This window comes from Dendrobates tinctorius, unplaced genomic scaffold (genome assembly GCF_039654945.1).
Source record: "Dendrobates tinctorius isolate UK_male_01 unplaced genomic scaffold, ASM3965494v1 ptg000060l, whole genome shotgun sequence".
Lineage (NCBI taxonomy): Eukaryota > Metazoa > Chordata > Amphibia > Anura > Dendrobatidae > Dendrobates > Dendrobates tinctorius.
The window spans coordinates 82024228-82050294 of NW_027361728.1; the positions used below are offsets into that span (position 1 = coordinate 82024228).

Consider the following 26067-nt stretch of genomic DNA (forward strand, 5'->3'; position numbering starts at 1 on the left):
AGTTGGTTTACAGAGCACTACACAGAACTTTCAGCTGTAACTCAAATGGTTATAAAAAATCCAAAATTAATCAAATTAAACTTAGTAGTGGCACTGTGTGGCTAAGTACTAAAGCTAACTAACTCACTCTAATGTGCACAGCTGTGTGTGAAAGGGAGGGAATGTACGGGTGCCGTCATGGGATCAGAGGAATACCGTTATCTGTAAGTAACTACGATTTTCTCTTACCCCCATGACGGCACCACAGAGAGAATTACAAAAATTGTACATCTAGGTAGGGACCACCGCCTCCAGAACCCTTTTCCCAAAGGTGAGATCTGTAGAGGAGGTCAAGTCTAGATGGTAATGTTTGAAAAATGTAGAGGGGGAAGACCAAGTGGCAGCGCTACATATCTGGTCTATTGAAGCACCGGCTTTCTCCGCCCAGGATGACGCCACTGCCCTGGTTGAATGGGCCCTTACGTCCTGTGGGATGGCCGCCCTGCGAGGAGTAGGATAGGGTGATGGCCTCTCATATTCATCTCGCCAGAGTGGCCTTCGATACTTTTTGACCCTTCTGTGGACCCTGAAAGAAGACAAAAAGAGCCCTATCCTTCCTAAACCCCCTCGTGGTTGTCAAGTATTGGACCAGGCACCTTTTTACATCTAAAGTGTTTAATACCTCTTCTGTTTTGTTCTTGGGATTGGGACAGAAGGAGGGTAAGGAGTTCTCCTGGGTCCTATGAAACTGTGACGCCACTTTGGGGAGATATGCTGGGTCGGTTCTAAGAATTGCCCTATCATCCAGTACTTGCGTGAAGGGTGAGTGGGCAGACAACGCTTGCATATCACTAATGCGGCGGGCAGAAGTTAAGGCAACGAGGAGGGAGGTCTTAAGGGATAATATTTTTAAGGGAGCCTCCGCTAGGGGTTCGAAGGGAGATTTGGTTAGTGCGTTTAGCACTAGGTTTAGATCCCGGGGGGGGGATTGTGCGTAGCGGGATCGGCCTTGATCTACTTGAGGCTCTAATAAATCTCATGAGCCACCTATTTTTGGCTAGGTCATGGTTATACAAAGCTCCCAAGGCCGCCACCTGTACTTTTAAAGGTGCTGGTAGCTAACCCCTTCTCCAACCCCTTCTGTAGGAATTCCAGAATTTTGTCTATTGGGATTTCCCCCGTTGGGTCAGAGCCTGATACTGACATGAATTTTTTCCATACTTTCCCATACGCTTTAGTGGTTACTGGCTTTCTGCTTTGTAGTAGCGTGGATACCAAGTTTGACGAGAAGCCCCTATTGCTTAGGAGTTCCCTCTGAAAAGCCAAGCTGTCATGTGTAAGTTTTTTATATGGGGGTGATACACTGGTCCCTGGGATAGGAGGTCTGGAGTTTCTGGTAGAACCCAGGGATCAGTTACAGACATTCTTCTCAGCCAGGGGAACCATATTCTCCGTGGCCAGAAGGGCGCTATCACCACTACCGTCACCTTGTCCACGTATTTTCCTCAGAACTAAGGGCATGAGAGATAATGGAGGGAAGGCGTAAGCCAGATGATAATCCCAGGGGATCGTGAAGGCGTCTAAAGCTACTGCTCCCCCCTCCGGGGATTGATCGAGCATAGAAGGTCATAGAAGGTTTCCAACTTTCCAACTTCCGGTTCTGACTTTTCGCAAATAAGTCTATTTCTGGCTGGCCCCAGAGTTTCATAATTTGGCTGAAGACTGACTGGCTTAGTTCCCACTCCCCCTGTTTTAGGCGTGTTCTGCTTAAGAAGTCTGCTGTTTGGTTTTCCGAACCTTTTATGTGAAGGGCTGTCAGGGATTCTAGATTGTTTTCTGCTAGGTGAAAGATGGATTTTGTTACCTCCATCAGCGCTCGAGATCTGGTACACCCCTGGTGGTTTGGTGGTTTATATATGCTACCACTACCTGGTTGTCTGAAAAGACCCTTGTATGTTGGGAGCGAAGTGAATCCAGAAAATGAACGAGAGCTAGTTTTACTGCCAGCAACTCCTTCATATTTGAGTAAGCTGACTCTCTTCTGAGTCCAGGGCCCTTGCGCCACCTGGTTGTCTAGATGTGCACCCCACCCCCAGGGGCTTGCATCCGTAGTTAGGATCTTTGTCGCTGGTAACGCCCGGGGAACCCCCTTGGTTATATTGGCTGGGTCTGTCCACCATGTTAAGGAATGTATTGTGTTTGGTGAGATGTCTAATTGCCTGTCTAAATTGCCGTGTAGGGAAACATCTGCGTCTAATATTTCCCACTGTAAGTCTCGCGTATGGCTTTGTGCCCACTGTACTGCTGGCATGCAGGCTGTCATTGACCCTAATAGAGACATTGCTTTTCTCAGGGTAGTGACTGGGGAAGCTACCATTTGTGACACCATCTGTGTCATCTTTTGAATCTTCGTCTGCGGAAGATAACATTTTTGTTCGGTTGAGTTCAGTATTATCCCCAAGTACTCCTGCACCTGACTTGGTACAAGTCTGGATTTGGGCAAATTCAGCAGCCATCCTAGACTCAGTAGAGATCTCATGACCATGTCCAATTGCTGTTTGCAGTGGTGGAAGGTGCCGCCTACTACTAAGAGATCGTCCAGGTATGGGACTATCAGGATGTTTTGCTCTCTTATGTGGGCCATTACTTCTGACATTATCTTTGTAAATACCCTGGGAGCAATCGCTAGCCCGAAGGGGAGGGCTCTGAACTGATAATATTTTATCTCCGCCTGGATAGTCACCGCCACCCTGAGGTATTTACTGTGGTCTCTGTGAATAGGTACATGGTAATATGTGTCTCTCAAGTCTAATACAGCATGAAGCAAGATGGGGAAGCATTTTTACACAAGATTTTATTGTCTCCATTTTGAAGTGCTGAATTTCCAGGAACTGGTTCAGTCTTTTTAGATTTATGATCCACCTGTACGATCCGCCTGGCTTTCTGTGAAGGAAGAGAGGGGAAAAGAAGCCATTGCCTCTGTCTTGGTAGGGGACTTCTTGTAATACGTTCTTCTCCCTTAGATTCGTGATCTCTTCTTGCAGAGCCAGCTACTTGTGTGATGTCCTTTGGGGTGTTATCACAAAAGAATTGTTTGGGAGGTTGTTGAATTTTAGCCTTAGACCTTCCTTTATTATACTTAGTATCCATGAACTTGCGGATATTTTTTCCCAGGCCTGGAGAAAGTAGGATAATCTTCCCCCGACCTGGGGAGTACCTTCATTGTGGCTTTTTGCTGTCGGGGGAGTTTGTTAAACATAAAGCCCTTATTTTTATTTCTCCTATCCTCCCATCCTTTTTTGTTCCCTTTTGGGGGCTTTCGTCGTATGAACCTTCTGTTCCGAAAAGGCCGTTTGTATGCCTGACTAGGGAACCCGGGAAAGGATTTTTCCTTGTCCCCCGCCTTGTCCAGGATGTAATCTAGCGTTGGGCCAAATAAAAGTTCCTCCTCGCACAGGACTGCGCACAATTTGGTTTTTGTCTGTAAGTATCCCGGCCAGCATTTCAACCATAAGGCACGTCTTGCGGCATTTGAGAAGGCGGCTGTCCTGGCTGCCAGCCTGGTCGAGTCTACTGATGCATCCGCCAGGAAGGCTGCTGCCCCCTTCATTACAGAAACCGATCTTTGCATTGTTTCTCTTGGGACGTTTTAGTTTATTTGTGAATCTAAGTGATCCAGCCAGACCACTAGGGCACGTGCAGTGCACGTGGGTGCTATGGCTGGCTTTAGCCCCCCTGCTGCCGCCTCCAACGCATTTTTTAAAAAAGTTTCTGTTTTTTTGTCCATTGGGTCCTTCAGGGTGCCCATGTCTTCGAAGGGCAGGGCAAATTTTTTAGAAGCTTTTGCAACCGCTACGTCTAATTTAGGTGCTTTACTCCATAGGGAGCAGGCCGAGTCGTCAAAGGGGTATTTCCTCTTGGGTGTTAGGAGGACTTTTTTGTCTGGCTTTTTCCACTCGTTTAATTAGGGAGTGGATTTTCTCATTGATCAGAAAAGCTCTCCGTTTTTTTTGTTCCAGCCCACCGAACAAAAGATCTTTGGCCGTTTTCTTAGGGCTGTGCAGTTACGCCCCTGAAACAGAAAAAAATTAACAATCGCACATTCGTGAGCGGGCATTCATGGAGATCACTCACCCTCCTTGTGGAACGAGAGATACCATCTCGGGCATAAGGATTATTTCCACCGCAGAATCCACTTCTGGCTGTGCTGCCATGGTGGAGCTTTGGCTGCGCCGCGATCCTGCGTGACCGCTGCTGCTGCGCTGTTGGGAAGAGTTGCGATGGCGCTGTAAATGCTGGAGCTGTTCCTGTGTTTGCCGCTGCCCCTGCTTCGGGAACTGCCGCCGCGTCTCCTCTTTCTGCTTTTCGCTCATGGTGATTGCTCCTTTCCCCTTTAGTGGGGTTCTAAATATGAGCGCCTTTTTTTTTTCTCTTTTTGAATTTGGCGTCGCCTCTACCCAGCGGTCCCTGCGCTCCCGCCGGAAGTGGCCACCCGCGCATGCGCACTGCGGATTTCCCAGCAGTGCACTGCGGCCCCATCTTTAATCACGCTGTGCTTGTGCGCGCCCCGCCGGCGTCCTGTGCGCGCCCGGTGCCAGCATTCTGCACCCGCCTGCAGAGGCCCCGTCTCCCGGTGGCCGCCGGCCACCCTCCACCGCTCCGAGGCCCTGTACCTTGCGGCTCCCGGAGGCCACCGCCACCCCCCTTCGGGTTGCTCCGAGTTGCAGCCGAGGCCCTGTATCTTGCGGCTCCCGGTGGCCGCCGCCACCCTCCACAGGCTGCTCCAGGCCCGGCGCTCGGCGGGGGGCCGTCCTGTAGTGACCGCCGCCACTACTCGTAGGAGGCAGCATCCGCCCTTTTTTTTTTTTCCCTTTTCCTGGGATTGACAGACTTGCTCCCATCTTCACTGCCTCTCCCCACTCACCCTCAAGGCCCGCCGACCCCGGTGGTGGTCCTTCGGGGGAAGCCCGCACAAGGCCTCGATCCAGCCGAGGCAGGGAGCCCCGCTGCCTATTACCGGACTGACTCGGTCCCCGGCATCCCGCCTCGACTGCAGATACGTGCTGTAGGTTCCCCGTCAGGGACAGGAAACCAACTGATGTGGGAGAGAGGTACCACCTTTTTCATCTGTAGGTTTCCTGTCCCTGAGGGCAGATCCCTCTCTCCGTGGTGCCGTCATGGGGGAAAGAGAAAACTTGATTTAAACAATAAATGATTTTCTCATGACTGTTTTCCTTTAAGGATGGATTACCTATTGGCACTCAGGACACAGGATTTAGTTTTACAACCCATCTCGTATCAATAAGGAAAGTTTCACACTAGCGTATGGAGGAGCTACGGACGGATGCGGACTTCCTCCGTGACCGCACCAAAATGCAACACATTGCGTTCGGCGCAGGTCGCCGCACCGTCAAAACGACTCATGCGAAGGCATCCGCATACATCGGCACGGCCTACGTACCTAATGCTAAAGATAGGGTACCCAGGCCGCATGCCGACGGAGGCGGAGCAGACTGGAGGAGGCGCGGCAGTGGGTGGAGCTTCACAGAGGAAGTCCGCATCCCTCCGCTGCTCCTCCATACGCTAGTGTGAAACTAGCCTAAGAGACATAGCATCACTTGGTGTCCCACCAATTCTTAGAATAGGACTCTGAATTGTCCTATAGGAATGGCGATAGCTGAGCGCTATACTCTATTGTCACATTTTGATAGGTGATCACTTTTGTTGATGGAAAGAACTATTTTAGGCTCAAGCGCACATAATATTGACTGGGCTAAACCTGCAGCAGACAGTGAATTCTCTGTGTGTGTTTTTTTTGTTTTAGATAGATATTGACTTTCAAAGCCTTATATATTGGTCAATGGAAGCGTGATGCCTTTTTATAGATGACATGGTCTCTTACTGATCCCTCTGAACCATGCATGCTTCTAATGCACACGCATGGGCAGAAGACCTAGGAAGCGCTTCACCCGGGGACACATTGTTACTTTACAAGAGGAGTTATCCCTGACTTTCTGCAGTGCTTCAGCGTCCATCACTGTCATACTACTCTCTAAGAATGGCGTGAGAACGCTCCGAACAATACAGAGACCAATGTGATAGTGAAAGACGCTGAATCAAATCAATGATGAAGACCTGCTGATGGGCAGTGGAGTACCAGTGAAGATTCTTATCAAGTCAAGCGATGCCCCTGGAAGCAAGCGCGTACAGTATCATTCACGCTACAGTGTCTCCTCACTAAGCAGTGAGATCTCGCAATAATTGGAAAGATCGCGCAATAATTGGTGAGATCCCGCTGCTTAGTGCAGAGAGATTATAGAGGGAATGATACTGTACACGCTGCTGCTGGGGACATTACTTCACTTTATAAGAGTTTTTTTTTCACTGTCACTCCACAGTCCACCACCAGAAGTACTTTATGGTGCTCTCTCTGCTCTACGCAGTGAGATCCAGCTGCTCGGCGCCGATACATCACTTCCATGCTGTGGAGTGACCTGGTGCTGCTAGGAATGCTGGGAGCTGGTAATGCCTTTCAGCAGGTAGTCAGATTTACATACCATGTGCACACCCTTCACATAGACAAATGCCTTTTTTACCTAGTGATTTTTTTTTTTTTTAATTATTTAGAAGAGTTATTGTATTTTTATGTGTAACATATTAAAATAATAAAAGTCATACTTGATAATAGGTACTCTTTAGGCTAAGGCTACACTCTGACTTTAACACTACTGATTGATTTTAATTAATATGTGGCAGCTGTTTTCAACCCAATTGCATACACGTCAATGTACTGCTTTGGAATGGAAAAAGTCACATTGTAGCGCAGGCCTGAAAGGGATTCTATCTACCCAAAACGCCATTTAAGCAGTATAAGTAGTATATAGTCATTAACCCCTCTTACAAGTAAGTCTATAGTCTAGTTCTCTTAGTTATGGTTATGCAAAAAACAATCTCTATATATTATGAAAATGAGGGTGCTCAGTGCACCAATAGCATGGCCGGTCAATGTGCACCACGCCATCTCCTCCTCTATGTCGCTTGCTCAGTGCCAGTGCCGCCTGGACTGAAGCCAGCCACACACACTGGTACTGTAGGAGCCGATCACACACACTGTGCAGGAGCCAAGTGGGAAGGGGTACGTGACTCTCTTGTGGCAGTTCACCACACTGATGCACAGAGATGTGGCACCTGAGCAGCCGACGCAAAGAAAGGCATGTGTTGTGTCCCCGCTCTGCTTATGCGCCAGCATTGTGATACTGTAGGGAGCCGAATTCACACAGTGCCAGAGAAAGGCAGAGAGGGCACACAAACAACCCTCCGTCCTATTTGCTCTCTCCAGGTCACACTGATTTACATAATAAATAAAAGACCATTTTCTGGATAACCATATGTGAAAAAAATAGACAATATACAAGCAAGACTTTTTTTATATCACATATGCATTTTACTGTACAAGCTAACAATGAGCTTTCAGAAATCCCTTTCACATATAGGTTATTTTTCCATTTGCATATTGGAAGCAGTTATAACATTTTCAGCATGTCAATTCTTTCAGCGTTTTGCCAAGTTTTTCACCCATTAAAATTAATGGAAAAAACGCACACAAAAATGTAAGAAAAATGTGTGTATTTTCCTGCAGAGACACGTTTTGGTTCAGATATCTCTGCAGAAAACACTTAAATGTGTGAACATAGCCTTTATGTCACCCATAATCTGGACAATTCAATTGAAAAACATATTGAAATCTTTTTGGGTGGAAAAGTAAAAATATAGTACTAATATAATGTGGTTGAATACACAAAGCCTTAAAATAAAACTTTGTTGAAGTACCTTTGAATTTATGACAGCAATCAGGTCTTTTTGAATTGGAGTCTTTCAGCATGGCACATCTAGAAATGGCAATCTTTGCCCACTCTTCCTTGTAGCAGCACTCCAAATCTATCAGATTGCAAGGGCATCTCCTGTAAACAGCACCCTCTCCAGGTCAACCCACATATTTTCAATTGTATTCAGATCTGGGCTTTGGTTGGGCTGTTCCAAAATTTTGCTTTTCTTCTGGTTAAAACATTCTTTTGTTGATTTGGAGGTATGCTTACGCGCATTGTCATGCTAAAAGGTGAAATTCCTCTTCAGTTTTTTTTTTATCAGAGGCCTGAATGTTTTGTCACAAAATTGACTGATATTTGGAACTGTTCATAATTCCTTGCACATTGACTAAAGCTAGTGTTTCAGTTACTGAAAACAGCCCCAAAACATAATTCTGCCTCCATTATGTTTCACTGTGGGTATGGTGTTTTTGGTGACCGCATTAGCTTTGCGCCAAACATGCCTTTTTAGAATTCTGGACAAAAAATTCAACATAGGTCTCATTAGACTAGAACACATTTTTCTACATGCTTTTGGCAGACTGGATGTAGGTTGTGGCAAAACATTTTTCAGGCTAGGATATTTTTCTTTGAAAGCAAACGTTTCCATCTTGCCACAGTCCTCCAGAGGCCATACATTGGAAGAATATGGGAGTTTGTTGACACATGCAGTACACAACCTGTACTTTACAGAAGTTACTATTATTTATTATTATAAGTTCATGCAGCTCCTTTAATATTGCTGCCTTTAATGTTGGCCTCTTGGCATCCTCTAGGTCCAATTTCCTGCCTGTTTTAATTTTTTTTGAGGGACACCCAGTTCTAGGTAATATTACTGTTGTGCCAAATTTAAGCCACTTCTTGATGACCGTCTTAACAGCGTGCCATGGTATATATGTGATAACTTTCAATAGTGAGAACCCTTTGATGTGTTGTAAGCTATTTATGGACAACGGCTTTTATTGTAAAATGACTCAAAGATAATGTCAGGTAAATCCTACTAGGAAAGCTAAGCTTGATACAGGGTATAGCAGAATCCCTGTAAATGATGGCAGCTGTGTAATGATTACTATCTAACAAAAATTTAAATGTGATGGGTTAATTCTGAACACACCCACATCTCCAATTATAAGAGGGTGTTCACACTTATGAAGCCATATTATTTTAGTTTTATTATTTTTATTTTCCCACTCAGAATGACTTCTGTTTGTTTCTCAAAGGATTTGTACAGATTATAGTTGACATTAAAGTTGGAAAAAGTTCTGAAATGATTCTTCTTGGTGTGATTTGTTTAAATGAAAAAACTTGTCATTTTAACAAGCGCAGGTAGACTTTTCATATCTACTCTACTTTGATTTAAGCTATATTACAGGTCTTTAGAAGTACAAACATGAACTTCTTACCTGTAGTGGTATGAATTGGTTGTGGCTTCCAGCATTTGGCATATGTCCAGGGTAAGATCCTTGGTAATATGTTTTATTATGAAATGGTACTGTCGGTCTCCAGGGAACGGCACCAAACATATGAGGTGCCGAAGGCATGATGTTGGCTGCACAGAAAGAATGTCATTCTATTATGGGATTTACCAGCATATGGTATAGTAGTTTCACTACAAAACTGCTGATATTTGTGTCTATATACGCATGACCATTGGTGAGTCAGCATTGCTACAATACAGGACTATAAGGCAGGATGATTATTTGATCGTTTGTACACAATTACTCATCACCCATGTACACAGGCTAAAACTAAACCTCCATTGTACACAGCAGACCAAGCTAAATGCCATGACTTACGTGCTGGCTGGGGAAACACTGGCAAGGATCCTGCAGGTAAGTTTGCTCCTAAAGGCTGATAATTTGGAAAGAGAGGTGGCGGTGGTGGCAGAGGAAAGTTTGCTCCAAGTGAGCCCTAATTAAAAGAATTAAACAAAAAAAAATAAAAAAAATAAAAGACCAGCAGAAAATAAATCAGCATAAAAAAGTGACAGCTTATGTCGGGGTGCTTGTGAGATTTGACAAATCGCTAAACACTGCCAGATTGGTAAACACAGTAAACAGGAAAAAAATTCAAACAAAATCACATTCATTTTGTTCGGTGCAACACCGCAAAAAATTAGGTAAAAAGCTAATGCAGGGAGGGCCAGGGAGCATTGCCGTTGCCAGAATGAGCCCCACTTATGCCAGTGCCACCCCAGACTGCCTGCCCAGAGCCCTCCAGCCCCTGCACTTACCCAGAGAAGCTGCCGGGCGGCAGGTAAGCCAGCGATATATGGAGGGGAAAATGTCCACCTGCTATCACTGCTGGTCATGGACAGTGCAGGGGTAAATGGGTAACCCTCAATCCACCATAACTTTAATAGGGAGGTGGGGATTGACTGTCTGCCTCCTTGCACCATCCGCTTTGACAGTGGTGGGGCAGTGGGGGCTGCACGGACGCCAAAAGGGGGCCTCTGTACTTCCAAGGGGTTAAATCCCCTGGGATGGGACAGGGCTAAGTGTTCGGCATTAGGCCTGGCTGCAGAAGAGGATACATGGAGGTGACACTCCATGTGCTTGTCTGTTAACGGTGCGGGGAGATCGGTGCCCTTTAAGAGACCAGTCGCCACTAAGAAAGCAGCCCAGGCATGGCATCTCACGTCGCAGGAGCGGATACAGGGAGACACTCCCCATGCTCGCCTGTTGATGGTTCGGGGAGATCGGAAAACCTTGAAAGGATCCGTCGCCCCTTTGTCCAATGGAGAAAAGTAAAAATCAAAAAGTAAAATGAAAAATAAAATAAAAAGCTTTTGGTCTGAAGACCAGACCCGCGTGCCTCCTATGGACACTAATCAAGAACTGGTTCTCTCGGAGCCAGCATGAGGGTGTATACTACAGAGGAGGAAATAATTTTTTTTGTATTCACTTAGTGTCAGCCTCCTAGTGGCAGCAGCATAACACCCATGGTCTGTGTCCCCCAATGAGGCGAAGGAGAAAGTAAAGTGTCATATGTCTATGCGGACAAAAATTATAAAATAGTTATGGCATTTGGAAGGAGAGGAAAAAACGAAAATGCAGAAACCAAAAATTGTGTCGGGAAGGGGTTAAAACTAGGTATGTGGCCAGCACATATAGTTTTAGATAATATATATACACATTATATATATATATATATACACACACACACACACACACACATTATATATATATACACAGTATATATATATATATATATATATATATATATATATATATATACACACATACATACATACATACATACATACACACACACACACACGCATACATATATGCCCACACACTTACCAGCCTCTGCAATGCATAAAAGGCAGCTTTTTCTTTTGCATCATGTTCAGCATGACATTGGGGTCCATGAAGGACCAATCCATTTGACAGCTTCACTTGACAGACTGTCAACGCCTGAGAAAAGAAGAAAATAATACACACTATAAACATACCCCGTCTGTCATGTCAAAAGAATGATAAAAGTCCACTGGGTGTAAACTAAGTACATAAACCAATATTAGGGATCGCAACTGCAAAACTGGTAGAAAATAAAGACCAAAAAAAACACACAAATAATAATAGGAAATGAGGAGTAATTCTGCCACTGTGGATTTCAGTGGAATGCCTTTACATATAGTGGTTAGAATTAATCACACAATGAGTATACTTAAACTGTAGATGATAAGATCACATAGCTATCCCAAAGATATTGGCAATGGGATTGGCTTGGGTTTTGAGGGCACTTTTACTACAACATAAAACCTCATTAGAACACGTTACCCTTTACAAGATAAACTATACCTGTGGTGTCCGCAGCAGGGAAAACTCTGGTGGATGCATGCCAACAAGGGAACAGATGCGACAAAGTTCAGTTACTGCTGGGGCCAGAGGTGTGGCTAATGGTGGAGTAAGCAAAGGTGGGCGCAGCAGTTCTGGATTTGGGGTTTTGAACGGTGGTCCCGAACCATGTGGTCTGTTCATGTGAGCAGCTGTACAACAAATACACAATTAACACAACAACCTTCAAGTATCCGCATTATGAAAAAAGATTTTTATGTACTCACCGTAAAATCTCTTTCTCTTAGCCTCTAATTGGGGGACACAGAACCATGGGTGCTATGCTGCTGTCCACTAGGAGGCGACACTTTCTTTGCCTGGTGCGAATCCCGTGGACAGGTCCCACTCCCTTATTCCCTCCCGAAGGTGCTGGGTTTTCTTCAATCGGGCCTGGACGCCGGCCTATCCCTAGGCTCGCTTAAGAGCCAGGTGTCAGCGCTTTCAGTGCTTTTCCAAAGGCGTATTGCTAACAAGCCGCAAGTAAGGACTTCTCCAGGGAGTTTCCCGATTTGGTTCCCCCCTACAGACGCCCACTGGAAAAGTGGGATGTCAACCTGGTCCTGACAGCATTACAGGCACCACCTTTCGAACCCCTTAAGGAAGTCCCACTCCGCATCCTGTCACAGAAAGTGGTTTTTCTGGTGGCAATCACCTCGCTGCGCAGGGTGTCTGAATTGTCAGCACTCTCCTGCAGACGGCCTTTCCTAGCTTTTCACCAGGACAAGGTGGTTCTCCGTACAGTACCATCCTTCCTTCCAAAGGTTGTGTCCACCTTCCACCTCAATGAAGAAATCTCACTGCCATCCCTTTGCCTGGTTCCGGTTCATAGAGTGGAGAAGGCTCTGCATACGCTTGACCTCGTCGAAGCATTGCGTATATAAGTGTCTAGGACTGCACCCTTCCGGAAGTCTGATTCCCTTTTCCTTCTTCCGGAGGGCGTTTGCAAGGGTCTGCCGGCTTCCAAAGCTACCCTTGCCAGGTGGATCAAGTCCACCATACAAGAGGCTTACCGCCTTAACAATTCCCCTCTTCCGGCCGGTATCACGGCGCACTCTACGCCAGCAGTAGGGGCATCCTGGGCCATTCAGCACCAGGCTTCGGCACAACAAAGTGTGCAAAGCGGCCACTTGGACTAGCCTACACACGTTTAAGAAACACTACAGTGTTCATACCTTCATACCCAGTCCTCAGCGGATGCGAGCCTGGGTAGACTGGTTCTGCAGGCGGCAGTGCCCCAAGTTTAGGCACCTGCTAGCACAATATTCGTCCATTGCTTCCCACCCAGGGACTGCTTTGGGACGTCCCATGGTTTTGTGTCCCCCAATGAGGCGACAGAGTAAAGGAGATTTTTGTGTACTCACCGTAAAATCTCTTTCTCTTAGCCTCTAATTGGGGGACACAGCTCCCACCCTGTTGCCCTTACGGGCCGTTGTTTACGGTTGAGTTCTCATATTGTTCTTTGAGCTCGTACATATTAGCCTTCTTACAGGCATGGTTATGTTATTTCTGTTACCTTCCTCCTAATGCTTTTGCACAAAACTTGAGAAGGCTGACGCCGTCCAGGGGTGTATACTGCAGAGGAGGAGCTAAAGTTAATCTTTTTCAGATTATGTATAGTGTCGCCTCCTAGTGGACAGCAGCATAACACCCATGGTTCTGTGTCCCCCAATGAGGCGACAGAGTAATAAAGCTAAACTAGCACTGAACATCAGAAGTATGTCCCATCAGGCAACATTTTGGGACATGTTAGAAAGCTTCAATGCTGCCCCAACAAGTATGCCACAATACTTGTACTATAAAAAAAACTATAATGTGGTACAGCGTTAGCCTGAAAGATGGATATACATACGGTACCTTTATGCCAAAAATGACAAAAGTATTCTTCTAGGAGTGATACCTTTATTGGCTAACCAAAAAACTTATATTTGCAAGCTTTCAGAGCATAGAAGCTCCTTCTCCAGGCAGGTTTACAAATGATGTTCAAGTCTTAGGCTAGAGGACTGAAATAACAGACTAGAGGACTGAAATAACAAAAACCTTAATTTGATTTCCTAGGCCTATCTTCCGGAGGCATCGCCCCCATCCACCCCATGCACAAATGTCCTGTTATAACATTACTTTAATGTTGGGCTCTTATCTCATAGATTTGTAATCCTGCCTGTTGAAAGAGCCGCTATGCTCCGAAACCTTGCAAATATAATTGCAAATTACCGTATATACGTATAAGCCAAGTTTTTCAGCCCATTTTATTGGTCAGAAAGTCCCCCTCTCGGCTTATACACGAGTCATATACTGGGGGGTCGGCGGGGGAGGGTGAGCTGGGGTGTCAGAGATCATACTTACCCCCTGGCACGTCTCTGCAGGCCACCCTCCTTCTCCCACGCCTTCCTTCAGCGGTCACGTGGTACTGCTCATTAAAGTCATGAATATGCGCAAACATGGGGAGAACATACAAACTCCTTGCAGATGTTGTCCTTGGTGGGATTCAAACCCTGGACTCCGGCGCTGCAAGGCTGCAGTGCTATCCACTGAGCCACCGTGCTGCCCCATAATCTATGGATCATCTTATGGGGCCATAATCTATGGAGCATTTTATGGAGCCATAACCTTTATGGAGCAGCATATGGGGAATATTATTATATGGAGCATCTTATGGGGCCATTATTAACCTCTGTGCAGAATTATATGGGGTGTATTTTGTATGGAGCATCTTATGGGGCCATCATGAACTGTATGGAGCATTATATGGGGCTCCTGATTCAATATGGATATTCAAAAACATTTAGCCTACTGATGTCTCAATTTTACTTTTACTGGCATCTATTTTTATTTTTGAAATTTACCAGCAGCTGCTGCATTTTCCACCCTAGGCTTATATGCGAGTCAATAACTTTTCCCAGTTTTTTGTGGCAAAACTGGGGGGGGGGGGGACGGCTTATGCTCGGGTAGGCTTATACACGAGTATATATGGTACTCCTAGAATATTTTTTTCAAAGTACGTACATCAATTTCATCATTATTAAGTGGTGAGTGAACATACCCATCTGCTTGGCTTGTTTCCGCGGAGCAACAGGATCTTTTTTAACATCGCTCTGCTTTTCTGGACCATCAGAACTATCAATCTTCAAGATCTCCTTTAACATTTGTGTCCCTTTCTATGAAGGAAAATAAAGTTAATTTTCTCTGTAGAAAATACAAAAACATATGTTTCAATCAATGTCGTGTCCCTTTCTGAAAAGGATTTTCTGGGACTTAAACACTGATGCTATGTCAGCCCACTGAAGGCACAACATAGGCTTCATGTCGACATCAGCATCTACACAGCCTCAACAGCTCACCCATATTCAGAACAATAGCACCAAGCTCCAGGATGCAGACAGATGAGCCAGTGTGCCGGAAAAGACAACAATCGGGAACTTTAAAGCAACTGAAAAGAATACACAGCAGAGCAAGTCTTGAAAATACAAGGTAATGGATAGTATGGCCCCAAAGCGCTACTCCAGCTGAGATACCTTACTCTGTACATATAGGCTAAAAAGGCTGTTAGTGAACTGGAAACGGCCAACATACGGTGAAAGCATCAGTTGTCCTCATTGCTGCCCACCATCATCTCCTTACTTCACAGCTGCACCTCTTCTACGCTAGTAGTTTGACCAATGGAAGGTAATACGGTCAATCAAGAAGCAAGTTGTAGCATTGTGTGTAGATTTCTCTGTGGCCGAAGCACCATACAGGCATCCATCCATTAATCTGAAATTTCATGGCCATGTATTCTGTTGAGGTCGTATAATGATCATGGCAGAATCCCTTTAATTGTGCTGATTGTCAGAGGACCCATCCCTGACCAAACATTGATTACCTATTTTACAGATAGGCTATCAATCTTTACTTCCCAAACCCACCTATTGCTATTGGTAGGATAAGATACCAAATGAGTCACATAATCTTACCATAGCAAAGGACTGTGGGGACAAATGTTCTTCAGTAGGCCTCTGTGCCTCCATAATGGGCGCAGGCTGTGCTTGCTCATCTCCTGCAATCTTCAAAGATGCAAAAAGGTTCTCAAATTCACTATTTGGCTGTGAAGAAGGGGACATCATCTGTTACATTTACTGCAGCGACACCAAATTCAAGAACAACTCAAAGTTAGAGGAGTAATTAATACTGTGGGTGAAGTCAGCATTACCTTTCCTTCAGTGGTGCCCGCACTACCACGCGCTGCCTCTGACTGATTATTTCTCCTCAATAGTTTGATGGGTGTTTCACTCTCAGAGACATTCTACATAATGCAAAGAGATGACTATTTTGTGAGCTATGTAAACTTCTTTCAAGGGTTAATGAGGACCTTTCTCCACCCCTCACCTCTCCTCTGAGTGTCACATTGTTTTTTGTGTTTTTATCCGCCACATGGTTCCAGAGACATGGACTTTTTCATTTGGTTCAAATTTTTATGGTCATTAGCAAGGCGGCGTTGCTCACAGGGTGATAACGTAGAGCAGCTTAAAGACAAGGCACAGAGAATCCTGTGAGTATCGCCCCCTTGTAATAGCATACAAATTTGCACTAAATGAAAAGTACTATCTTGGGTAGTGTCCAGTGGATTATCAAAAACAACAAAAAAAAAAAACAACAGAATACTCCGGGGAGCAGTGGAAGAAGTAAGAGCAAAAAAGGTTATTTGGTTACATATACATTAAAAGGGGTTGTCTACTACTCCTTCAACTTCTTCAAAATTCCTGCTTTCTACCAGTAGAGTAATAATACTCATACTAACCTTTCCAGCAGTGTTGGCATTAGCTCTCCCGGGGATCGTTTGACATTGTTATGCCATGCAATCCCTGTGGCCAATCGGCGCTGGCTTCACTCTCCTATGGACGTAATTGACATCTGGAGAAAGTGAGAGTTATGGCCGCTCTCTCACTTCCACTGGCTGTCTGTTTTGTCAGAAGGGGAGGAAAGTGAAGCCAGCGCTGATTGGCCACAGGGTTTGCAAGACTTAAGAAAAACACAAGTGTTATTTTACTGGGAGGAAACAGGGATTCAGAAAGGGTTGTCCCAGTAGTAGGCCTTTTTTAAAGCTGCTCAGCTCAAAACAGCCTGAGGTCAATGTCAGACCTTCACTCAATCGAAGGGTATGTTTCCACGTAGCGGAAACATTCAGTATGTGCTGCGGATTGAATGCTGTGCTCTGCCGCAGTGTTTAATCCGCAGCGGTCAGATGTTACAGCATAGTGGAGGGGATTTTATGAAATCCAGTCTCCACTATGCGTTCGAATACGCGGGTGACACACCTGCGAAATCGGACATGTGGCGAGTCTTTTTAGACCGCAGCATGTCTGTTTACCTTGCGGAGACACTCAGTCTCCGCAAGGTAAATAGCCTACTCTATGGATACGCTGCGGCGATTCCGGATGTGTTCAATGAGCACATCTGGAATCACTGCGCGTACAGAAAGGGGCGGGGATTTGGGCGGAGCGGAGTTTCCGCTCCGTCAAAAGCGCAGGCATTATGGTACGTGGAAACGTACCCAAAGAAATTCAGTCTTGAAAATTTAAATGTTATTCAACATTTATATTTCTGCTTTCACCAATTTATATTCTAGGTAGCCAAGCAATAAATGGGCTGCAAGCAGTGCCAAACACCATCCTGCCCATAAACTCCAGCACCTGCATCACAAAACGAAAGAACTTCCGCTATTCTCATTTTATAAAGATGATGGAAATACAAAGAATGGCTATAAAAGATTATGAAGGATCATACACACTTTATTGAATAAAAAGCAGAGCTGTGGAGTCGGAATCCATTTTGGTGGAGTCGGAGTCATGGAAATTGAAGAGTCTGAGTCGGAGGTTTGGTTTACCGACTCCACAGCCCTAGCAGGGCTGTGGAGTCGGAGTCATGAAGTCAGAGACCATTTGGTAGAGTAGGAGTCGGTGTCATGGAACTTGAGGAGTTGGAGGTTTTACTTACCGACTCCACAGCCCTGATAAAAACAGTGAAAGTGCTGCATGACCTTACCTGTGTAGTAACATCCAGTTGACGGTTCTGAAGCTCAAAGCCTTGTTTACCTGCAACAGACATGATGAAGTCTTTCTTTAACACGTAGATCATCAATTAAGATCTACACATGTATCGAGAACGGGCATCTTAGGCTGTGAGTGATGGGAGATAGTACATGATAAAACAGACCTGCCTATGACACAACTGATATATTTCTGATGGCACTGCTCACTCACCAATATTCACAAGTTCTTGTTTTTTCCGTTGGCACTTTGAGGTGTTCTCAGTGTTGCCTGAACTGGGGTACAGGTGCATATTTTGGCCAGGCTTCTTTTCCTGAGGTAGAAACTACAAAACACATATACTAATTAATCTTTGGATGGGGGAAGCTAGAGAAAGATTTGACACACAAAGCCTGCATGATCATTTCACATTCAGAGTGACAGACCTGGTTGTTCATTGTGTGGGGTGCATACTGTGGCTTCCCAACGGCTTGCAAGGAATGCCACACATTGCTAAATTCATCATCTTGCTTATGCTGCAAGAGAAAAAGTAATAAAAATAATGATATCCGTAAGCTTCAGTAATACACTTATAAAGAAACCCACAATTAATAGACCCCATGACGACAGTCAGCCACTGCACTCAATTAAATTATTACTACACCTAAGAGTGCCTACAAAGCAGTAGAAAAATGGGAAAACACACACTTTAGTAGTATAAGCCAAAATTGGACGAAACATGGATTTTTGTGGTACTCACCGTAAAATCCTTTTCTCCGAGACGCTCATTGGGGGACACAGGACTGTGGGATACTGCTGCCAGGAGGCTGACACTAAGTGAACAAAAAAGGTTATCTCCTCCGCAGTATACACCCTTACGTCGGCTGAAGGCGAAACCAGTTTGGTGCAAAAGCAGTAGGAAACTGAAAAACAAGGTCAACCTTAACTCAGGTACAACATGCTCAGAAAACCCACCTATCAAAAAATAAAAACAAAAAGAGCCATCCGGCTAACAGGGTGGGCGCTGTGTCCCCCAATGAGCGTTTCAGAGAAAAGGATTTTACGGTGAGTACCACAAAAATCCATGTTTCTCCTTCGCGCCTCATTGGGGGACACAGGACTATGGGACGTCCTAAAGCAGTCCCTGGATGGGAAACTGAATCTACGGTGTAAGCCAGAAGCACCTACTGTCTATATGTGCGCTACCGCTGCCTGGAGAGTCCTTCCACCCAGACTTGCGTCTGCTGAAGCCCGTGTATGGATATTGTCGTGTTTGGAGAATATGTGAAGGCTGGACCAGGTTGCTGCCTTGCAAACCTGTTCCGCTGATGCCTGGTGCCCAAGAGGCGCCCAATACCCAAGTGGAGTGTGCCCTGATCCCCGTTGGGAGGGATGCGCCTCTGATGCGGTAAGACTCCTGAACAGTCATACGAATCCACCTGGCTATGGTCGACTTTGAGGCGGCGAGTCCCTTTCCTGTGACCTTTGGGAAGCATGAACAGCGTGTCTGTCAGACGGAAAGATGCCGTCCATGACACATACCTCCTAAGAGGTCTTACCAGATCCAATGTATGAAGAGCCTTTTCTACCCGGTGTACTGGTGCTGGACAAAATGAGGGCAAGACAATGTCCTCATTAATGTGGAACGAGGAAATGACCTTTGGTAAAAAGGGGATAGTGGGCCTGAGGACCACCTTATCCTGATGGAAAATCAGAAACAGGGCTCAACAGGACAGCGCCGCCAGCTCTGAGACCCGCCTGATTGACGTTACAGCCACCAGGAACACCACCTTCCAGGAAAGGTATGTCAAGGAAACATCCTGCAGTGGCTCGAATGGAGACGCCTGCAGAACACCTAGGACCAGGTTAAGGTCCCAAGCGTCCAGGGGGGCTTTATAGGGTGGTACCACATGGGCAACCACCTGGATGAAGGTTTTTACCTGAAAATTGGTCACAATTTTGTGTTGAAAGAGGACAAATAAGGCTGATATCTGCCTTTTAAGGGAGCTTGGTGCTGCCCAGTTTGGAGAACCGCCAAAATGTTGGGAATGGAGAAACAAAGCAGGGACTGGCCGCGTTCTCTGCACCATGCAAAAAAGACCTTCCAGGTGTGGTGATAGATACGCGCTGAGGCGGGCTTCCGGGCGCTAATCATTGTAATGACCACGTTCTGGCTGAACCCTGCCTGGGTTAGAATCCAAGATTCAATGGCCAAGCCGTTAAACACAGGGCCCCTGAGCGAGTAGCTGCATTAGGTCTGCGTACCATGCTCAATGAGGCCAATCCGGGGCAACCAGAATTACTGGGGCTCCTTCTGCCTTGATTTTCTTGATGACCTTCGGGAGCAGTGGCAGCTGGGGAAATAGGTATGAGAGGTGAAACTGGTTCCATGGAAGGACCAACGCATCCACGGCGATTGCCTGTGGATTCCGGGACCGAGCAACCAACTTGGGCACCTTGGCATTTAGCCTGGAGGCCATCAGGTCCACCTACGGGGTTCCCCAACATTGGCAAATCTGTTGGAAAACCTCAGGATGGAATGACCATTCCCCGGACGCGAGAGCCTGCCGGCTGAGGAAGTCCGCCGCCCAGTTCTCCACGCCCGGAATGTGGACTGCCGAGATCAGAGTGATTTCTCTCGGCCCAGCAATCGATATGCTTTACTTCGAGCATGGTCGTCCTACTGCGGGTGCCCCCCTGATCATTTATGTAAGCCACCGCCGTGGCATTGTCCGATTGAATCCGGACGGGGCGGCCTGCCAGGAGATGATGAAAGTGCTGCAAAGTCAGCCGAATCGCCCGAATTTCTAAAAGGTTGATCGAGAGGCGCGATTCCCGAGGTGACCAACATCCTTGGGCTGTTTGGTGGCGAAACACTGCTCCCCATCCGAGGAGACTGGCGTCGTTCGTGACCACCAGCCAATGGTTCGGGGGAAAAGCTTTCCCCTGCAGAAGGGAGGAACTCATCGTCCACCATCTGAGAGCCTGTCTGACTGGTGGGGACAACCGGCACCGGTGGTCGAGGGAGAACGGGCTTTTGTCCCAAGCTGCCAAGAGGGTGTGCTGCAAGGGACGAAGATGGAGCTGGAAAATGGAATTGCCTCTATTGCCGCCACCATCTTTCCTAAGACCCTCATGCCAAAACGGATGGTACAGGAGACCGGCTGGTGAAATGCCTGGATTCCCTGCAGGAGGGCTTGGGCCTTGTCCAGAGGGAGAATTACAAACCCTCGGGAAGTGTCGAAGATCATCCCTAGCAAGGAAATCTTCTGAAATGGAACAGGGGAAGACTTCTTTAAATTCACCAGCCACCCTAGGCAAAGAAGTGTATCCAGCGTGATGTTGACGCTCTCTTCGCAAGTCTGAAAAGATGGACCCTTGACCAGGAGGTCGTCCAGATATGGCAAGATGACTATGCCTCGGGCATGCAGGATGGACATGATGGCCGCCATGACCTTTGTAAATACCCTGGGGGCGGTGGCTAGCCTGAAAGGTAAGGCTGTGAACTGGTAATTCAGGTTGCTGATGGCAAACCGTAAGAACCTTTGATGCGAGGGAAAAATGGGGATGTGCAGATAGGCGTCTTGGATGTCGATAGAGGCCAAATATTCTCCCTTTTTCATGGCAGATGTGACCGAGCGGAGAGACTCCATCCGGAAATGTCTGATCTTGACAAATTTGTTCAGAAGTTTCAGGTCCAGAATGGGCCTTACGGTTCCGTTCTTTTTGGGGACCACAAACAGGTTGGAATAGAAACCCTGATATTTCTCTTTTTCCGGTACAGGGATGATCACTCCGCTACGCCTGAGAGATTCGACAGCTTCGAACAATGCGTGTGCACGGGTTTCCGATTTGGGAGGACGAGATAGGAAAAATAGTTTTGGGGGGTGGCTGATAAATTCGATCTTGTACCCCAAAGACACCAACTCTCTTACCCATGCGTCGTGTACGACAGTGAGCCAGACATGATGAAACCAGAGCAGGCGACCGCCTACTCTGCTGGTGTCGACCGGCAAATTCCTCCAGTCATTTGGCCAAGAATCTGTGGAACCTTGATCTCCTTGACTTTGGCTGGTTGGAACGCATCCTCCCCAACGGGATGGTTCTATATGAGATCTGACGATCTCTGTCCTGATTGACCCAACCTGAACTGGCGGGGTTAGCCGCCGTAACCCACCCGGGGTTGCAAAAGGACCGAAAACGTGTTTGAAGCTGGTGACGAAATGGCTGCTTAACCCTTTGTTGCGGGAGAAAGTTGCTTTTCCCCCCCTTGTGGTGTCAGAGATAAGCTGATCTAGCTTCTCACCGAATAGTCTGCCGCTCTGATAGGGCAAAGAAGTTAGGGATTTCTTGGAAGTTGAGTCTGCGCGCCATGTCCTCAACCACAGGGCTATCCTGATGGAAATCGCATTTGCTGCAGCCAATAGAATAGAAGAACCATTAGGTAGCGATAACAGGGTTTTAGATGCCAACCGTGATACGGGTGGATGTACCATTGGGGACTCGGCCCACTTTTTACAGAGTTAAGAGGCAAACGAATATCTTGCATCCAGTGCCTTCTGTCCTGCGAAGCGTTTGTCTGGCCGCTCCCTGTGTCGTTGCACTATGTCCTCAAACTCTGGGTGAGTGGCAAATACTCTATGAGGCCGTTTGAATGACACCTTATGACCTGAGGTCAAGGTGGATTCATCGTCAATCCCCAGGGTTTGGTTGACAGCCTCAATGAGACTGTCAACTGATTCCTGGTAATCAGGTGCATCCAAATTGAGGAGTCCCTCGGAATCGTAATCAGAGTTTTGTTCGGAGTCACCCCCTGGAGAAGGGGAACGAGAGGCGCAGCTCATAGATGCTGAGGCACCAGACGGGCCGGGCAACGCCATGTGGGTTCGTTTCCCCCGCATCTGCCCAGAGTGAGTGCGACCCCTGCAGGCTGGAGGCTCCTGTGAGGTGGAGGATCCAAGACAGGCGAGCCACTGTCCCTGTCCCTATCTGGGGCCTGAAGGGACTCAATTGCTCTCGTTAGTGATGCCATAGTCTGCGACAAAGACAAAGCCCATTCCGGGGGACTTGATACACTGGGCTCGGTCGCAGGAGAGGGCTCCTGGGCGCGTTCGGAATCGCAGGCTTCGCATAACTGATTGCTCTCTGCCTGCAGAAAAGCGTACTGACAGGAGGTGCATGCGGCATATAGTACCGTATGAGGCTTGGTCCTTCTGGACATGCAGTCTGACATGGCCTGCAGTAGTGAAGCCTTTAGTATAGCTGCTGAAAAAAGAATGTTGCTGCCCGGCTGGAGGGGGGGGTAGTACTTACCCACACAGCCCTGTGCCCCGGAGCGTCCTGAAGTGCAGCAGTTTCTCTACCTTAGGGTGGTCAGGGCTGAGTCCGGCATTGTCCCACGTCTCAGGAGAGGATACGTGGAGGCGACACGCCACGTGTGCGCCTGTTGCTGATTTGGGGAGATCGGACCCTTTCCATAGGGTCCGTAGCCCCTGTCTCATCTTCATAGTAAAGAAGAAAAAAAAAATTAAAAATGTCTGGGAAACACCAGACATGTGTGCCTCCTAAGGACACTAAGCATGATCTGGTTTCGCCTTCAGCCAGCGTGAGGGTGTATACTGCGGAGGAGCTAACTTTTTTTATTCACTTAGCGTCAGCCTCCTGGCGGCAGTAGCATACACCCACAATCCTGTGTCCCCCAATGAGGCAAAGGAAAAAATATTTATGCTTTTCTATTACTACTGTAAGTGATCATTTATGTTACGGTATAAGTAAAAACGATCGGCTAAATTTGCAGGAGCTTGGTCCAGCGGCCACCGGACTGGAGCGTTAAATTTCGCCTCCTATCTGCTTGGGTGCCTGGGCCTACTAATTAGAAAGGATGTTGGGATTGCTGGCAAAGGGCAGATTTTGCAGGATTCCTGTCTGGAAGATATGGACTACTGACGTGGCCAATCATCTCTAAAACATTATAATACTGGCAGAACTATACCGAAAATACCACTGAAACAAACTTGCCTTCTGTTTCTGACTTCCAGAAGAGATACCTGTTGTCTGCGGGGAGTTTGCAATATCCGGAAATTGCTGCTTCTCATTAGGTTGCTTTAATACACAACAGAAAAGAAATATAATAGTAATGGTAGAAAGACTAACATTACTTCAGACTTAAAAGGGTTGTTCAATCATTAGATATCACATTCACTGCATAGATCATAAAAATGAATAGTTGCAATTTACATTTAAGTAAGTCATCCAGTAAAGATTTATGGCATTTGCTTACATAGTATAGTGCCATCCGATACTCAAAGTGTATGTAAGTGTGCAGGTCCACACACGTTCTGTCACCCCACTCACAGACAGGTCTCTGCATAGTCATCCCTTACATACTACAGAGCAGCTGATAAAAATAGCAAGCAGCGCAGAAAGCCATTTGTATTGGCAGTGCTACAGTAAGGAAGGAGTTACTAGCCATGGGGCAAGTCAGTGGCATATCTAGAGTGGGCAGGCGGGACATTTGCTCAGGGCACGATGTCGTCACGCCACCTAATGCATTGGTCCAAGGTTTTTCCCAAAGGCCGGCAATTTTGGAGGGGGATTCATGAGTTCTCCAAGCCGGTTGTCAGTGACAGCCAGTTTGAAAATGTGTATATCGCCAGGTCGGTGAATTTAATTGTACTCATGTCTTTCAGTGAGATTAAGAGTGTGAGGAGACAGTATTTCAAAGGAGGGAAAAATGCATAAGGAAACAGTATGAAGAGAGAAGAGATAAGCGAGGAGACCGTATGGGTGTGAGGTGGAAAATCTTTAATGGGACAGTATGGCTTGGGTGGGGGAACGTGAGGAGATGACATAATGGGGGTTAAGGGAGATGTATGAAGAGGGAAGGATGTGTGAGGAGACAGTATGGGGGGAATGTGCGAGGAGAAAATATGGGGATGGGGGAATGTGTAAGAAGACATGATGGGAGGGAGAGAAATGTGTGAGGAGACCAAATGTTGATGGGGGGGAGAAATGTGTGAGGAGACCATATGGAGGGGGAAGTGTGAGGAGACAGAAAGGGGAGGGGGAAAGTGTGAGAAGACAGCATTGGAAGGGGATGATGTGTGAACAGACAGTAAGTGGGAGGGCACAAACATGTGAGGACACAGTATGGAGGGGAGGGAGGAAATGTCAGAGGAGACAGCATGGATGGGGAAGGGATAAATGTGTGGGGAAACCGTAAGGTCAAGGGGATAATGTAAGGGGTCAGTGTGGCGTGATTATGAGGACTCAGTATGGGGGAAGTTAAGTGTGACGACAGTACGGAGAGAGAAAAGTGTAAGGAGACCATACCGGGAAAAAAATGAGAGGGGGAAGAGTATATACACTGGGTAGTGTGTGGGGGACAGAAGAGAGAAAACAGTATGAGGGCACAGTCTAAAGAGGACAATTCGCAGTCGACGTACCACAAAAGGGACTTTTTTTTGTGCACGGAGCAGAGTGATGGGGCACTGCATATGGCAGATGTTTGCTGCTGTTATTCATGTATTGGTGGTTGTTCTGGTGCTGTATTCCTGTACTGATGATTGTTATGGTGATGTATTCATGTACTGATTGTGGTTGTACTGCTGTATTTTTGTACTGTTGGTGGATTTGGTGATGTGTGCCCGCACTGATGGTGGTTCTGGTAGTGCATTTATGTACTGATGATGGTTCTGTAATGCATTTCTGTGGTGCTGGTAATTCAGGTCGTGTATTCCTGTACTTGATCCTGATCCCGTACACAAGCAGCAATCCATAACTAGTCCGATAACGTGACAAATGGTTACGTTAATAAAGTATGGCGCCATGTGACAAGTTAAGAGTTACAATGTTTGTATTTGTTAGGAGTCTTAATTATAAAATCAACCACTCTAGCATGACAAATCCTAACAATGTGTAATATAGTCACTAACAGTATTCAGCTCTACTTGCCGGTTTCCAGTGGTCATCATATGATCACTCATACGCGATTTCATACTTTTTCCCACCTGAGATGTATCTATACGTCCCTGTGACCTGGGTATGGATACTTCCCCTAGATTTTGTGTTCACACAGGCTGTGCGCACACAATCGCCGCCGGGTGTCAGCTGACACCAAACACTCAGTGCCAGTAGTTGTCCCACACCGCTCTCAGGACCTTAACCCCCTAAATGCTGCGATCGAACTTGAATACAGATTTCAGGAGCAGGCAGAGGGAAGACAGCCGCTCTGCCCTTGGATCGGAGACCCCACGATGTCAACGCATCGTTGCCATGGCGACGAATGGTCATGATGACATCTGGGTCACCATAGCTAGTAAATTTGCTAGATCATGCTCAATGCATGATCAGCAACTTTGTCAGTGCAGTGCTGACAGT

The 26067-nt window shown here is 46.6% G+C and overlaps 1 protein-coding gene across 3 annotated transcripts in view; it reads right to left on the reverse strand.

The window, feature by feature from the left end:
• XRN1 (5'-3' exoribonuclease 1) overlaps positions 1 to 26067 on the reverse strand; it is a 216361-nt gene that overhangs the window by 7080 nt on the left and 183214 nt on the right. For all 3 annotated transcript variants that reach the window (XM_073579098.1, XM_073579099.1, XM_073579097.1), the window contains 11 exons: positions 23707 to 23790; positions 18135 to 18224; positions 17923 to 18034; positions 17705 to 17754; positions 15873 to 15965; positions 15637 to 15765; positions 14727 to 14841; positions 11651 to 11838; positions 11150 to 11263; positions 9641 to 9755; positions 9248 to 9393 (listed from right to left, as the gene is read on the reverse strand). In XM_073579098.1, the coding sequence (XP_073435199.1) occupies positions 9248 to 9393; positions 9641 to 9755; positions 11150 to 11263; positions 11651 to 11838; positions 14727 to 14841; positions 15637 to 15765; positions 15873 to 15965; positions 17705 to 17754; positions 17923 to 18034; positions 18135 to 18224; positions 23707 to 23790 (1236 nt within the window). The remainder of the gene's footprint in view (positions 1 to 9247; positions 9394 to 9640; positions 9756 to 11149; positions 11264 to 11650; positions 11839 to 14726; positions 14842 to 15636; positions 15766 to 15872; positions 15966 to 17704; positions 17755 to 17922; positions 18035 to 18134; positions 18225 to 23706; positions 23791 to 26067) is intronic.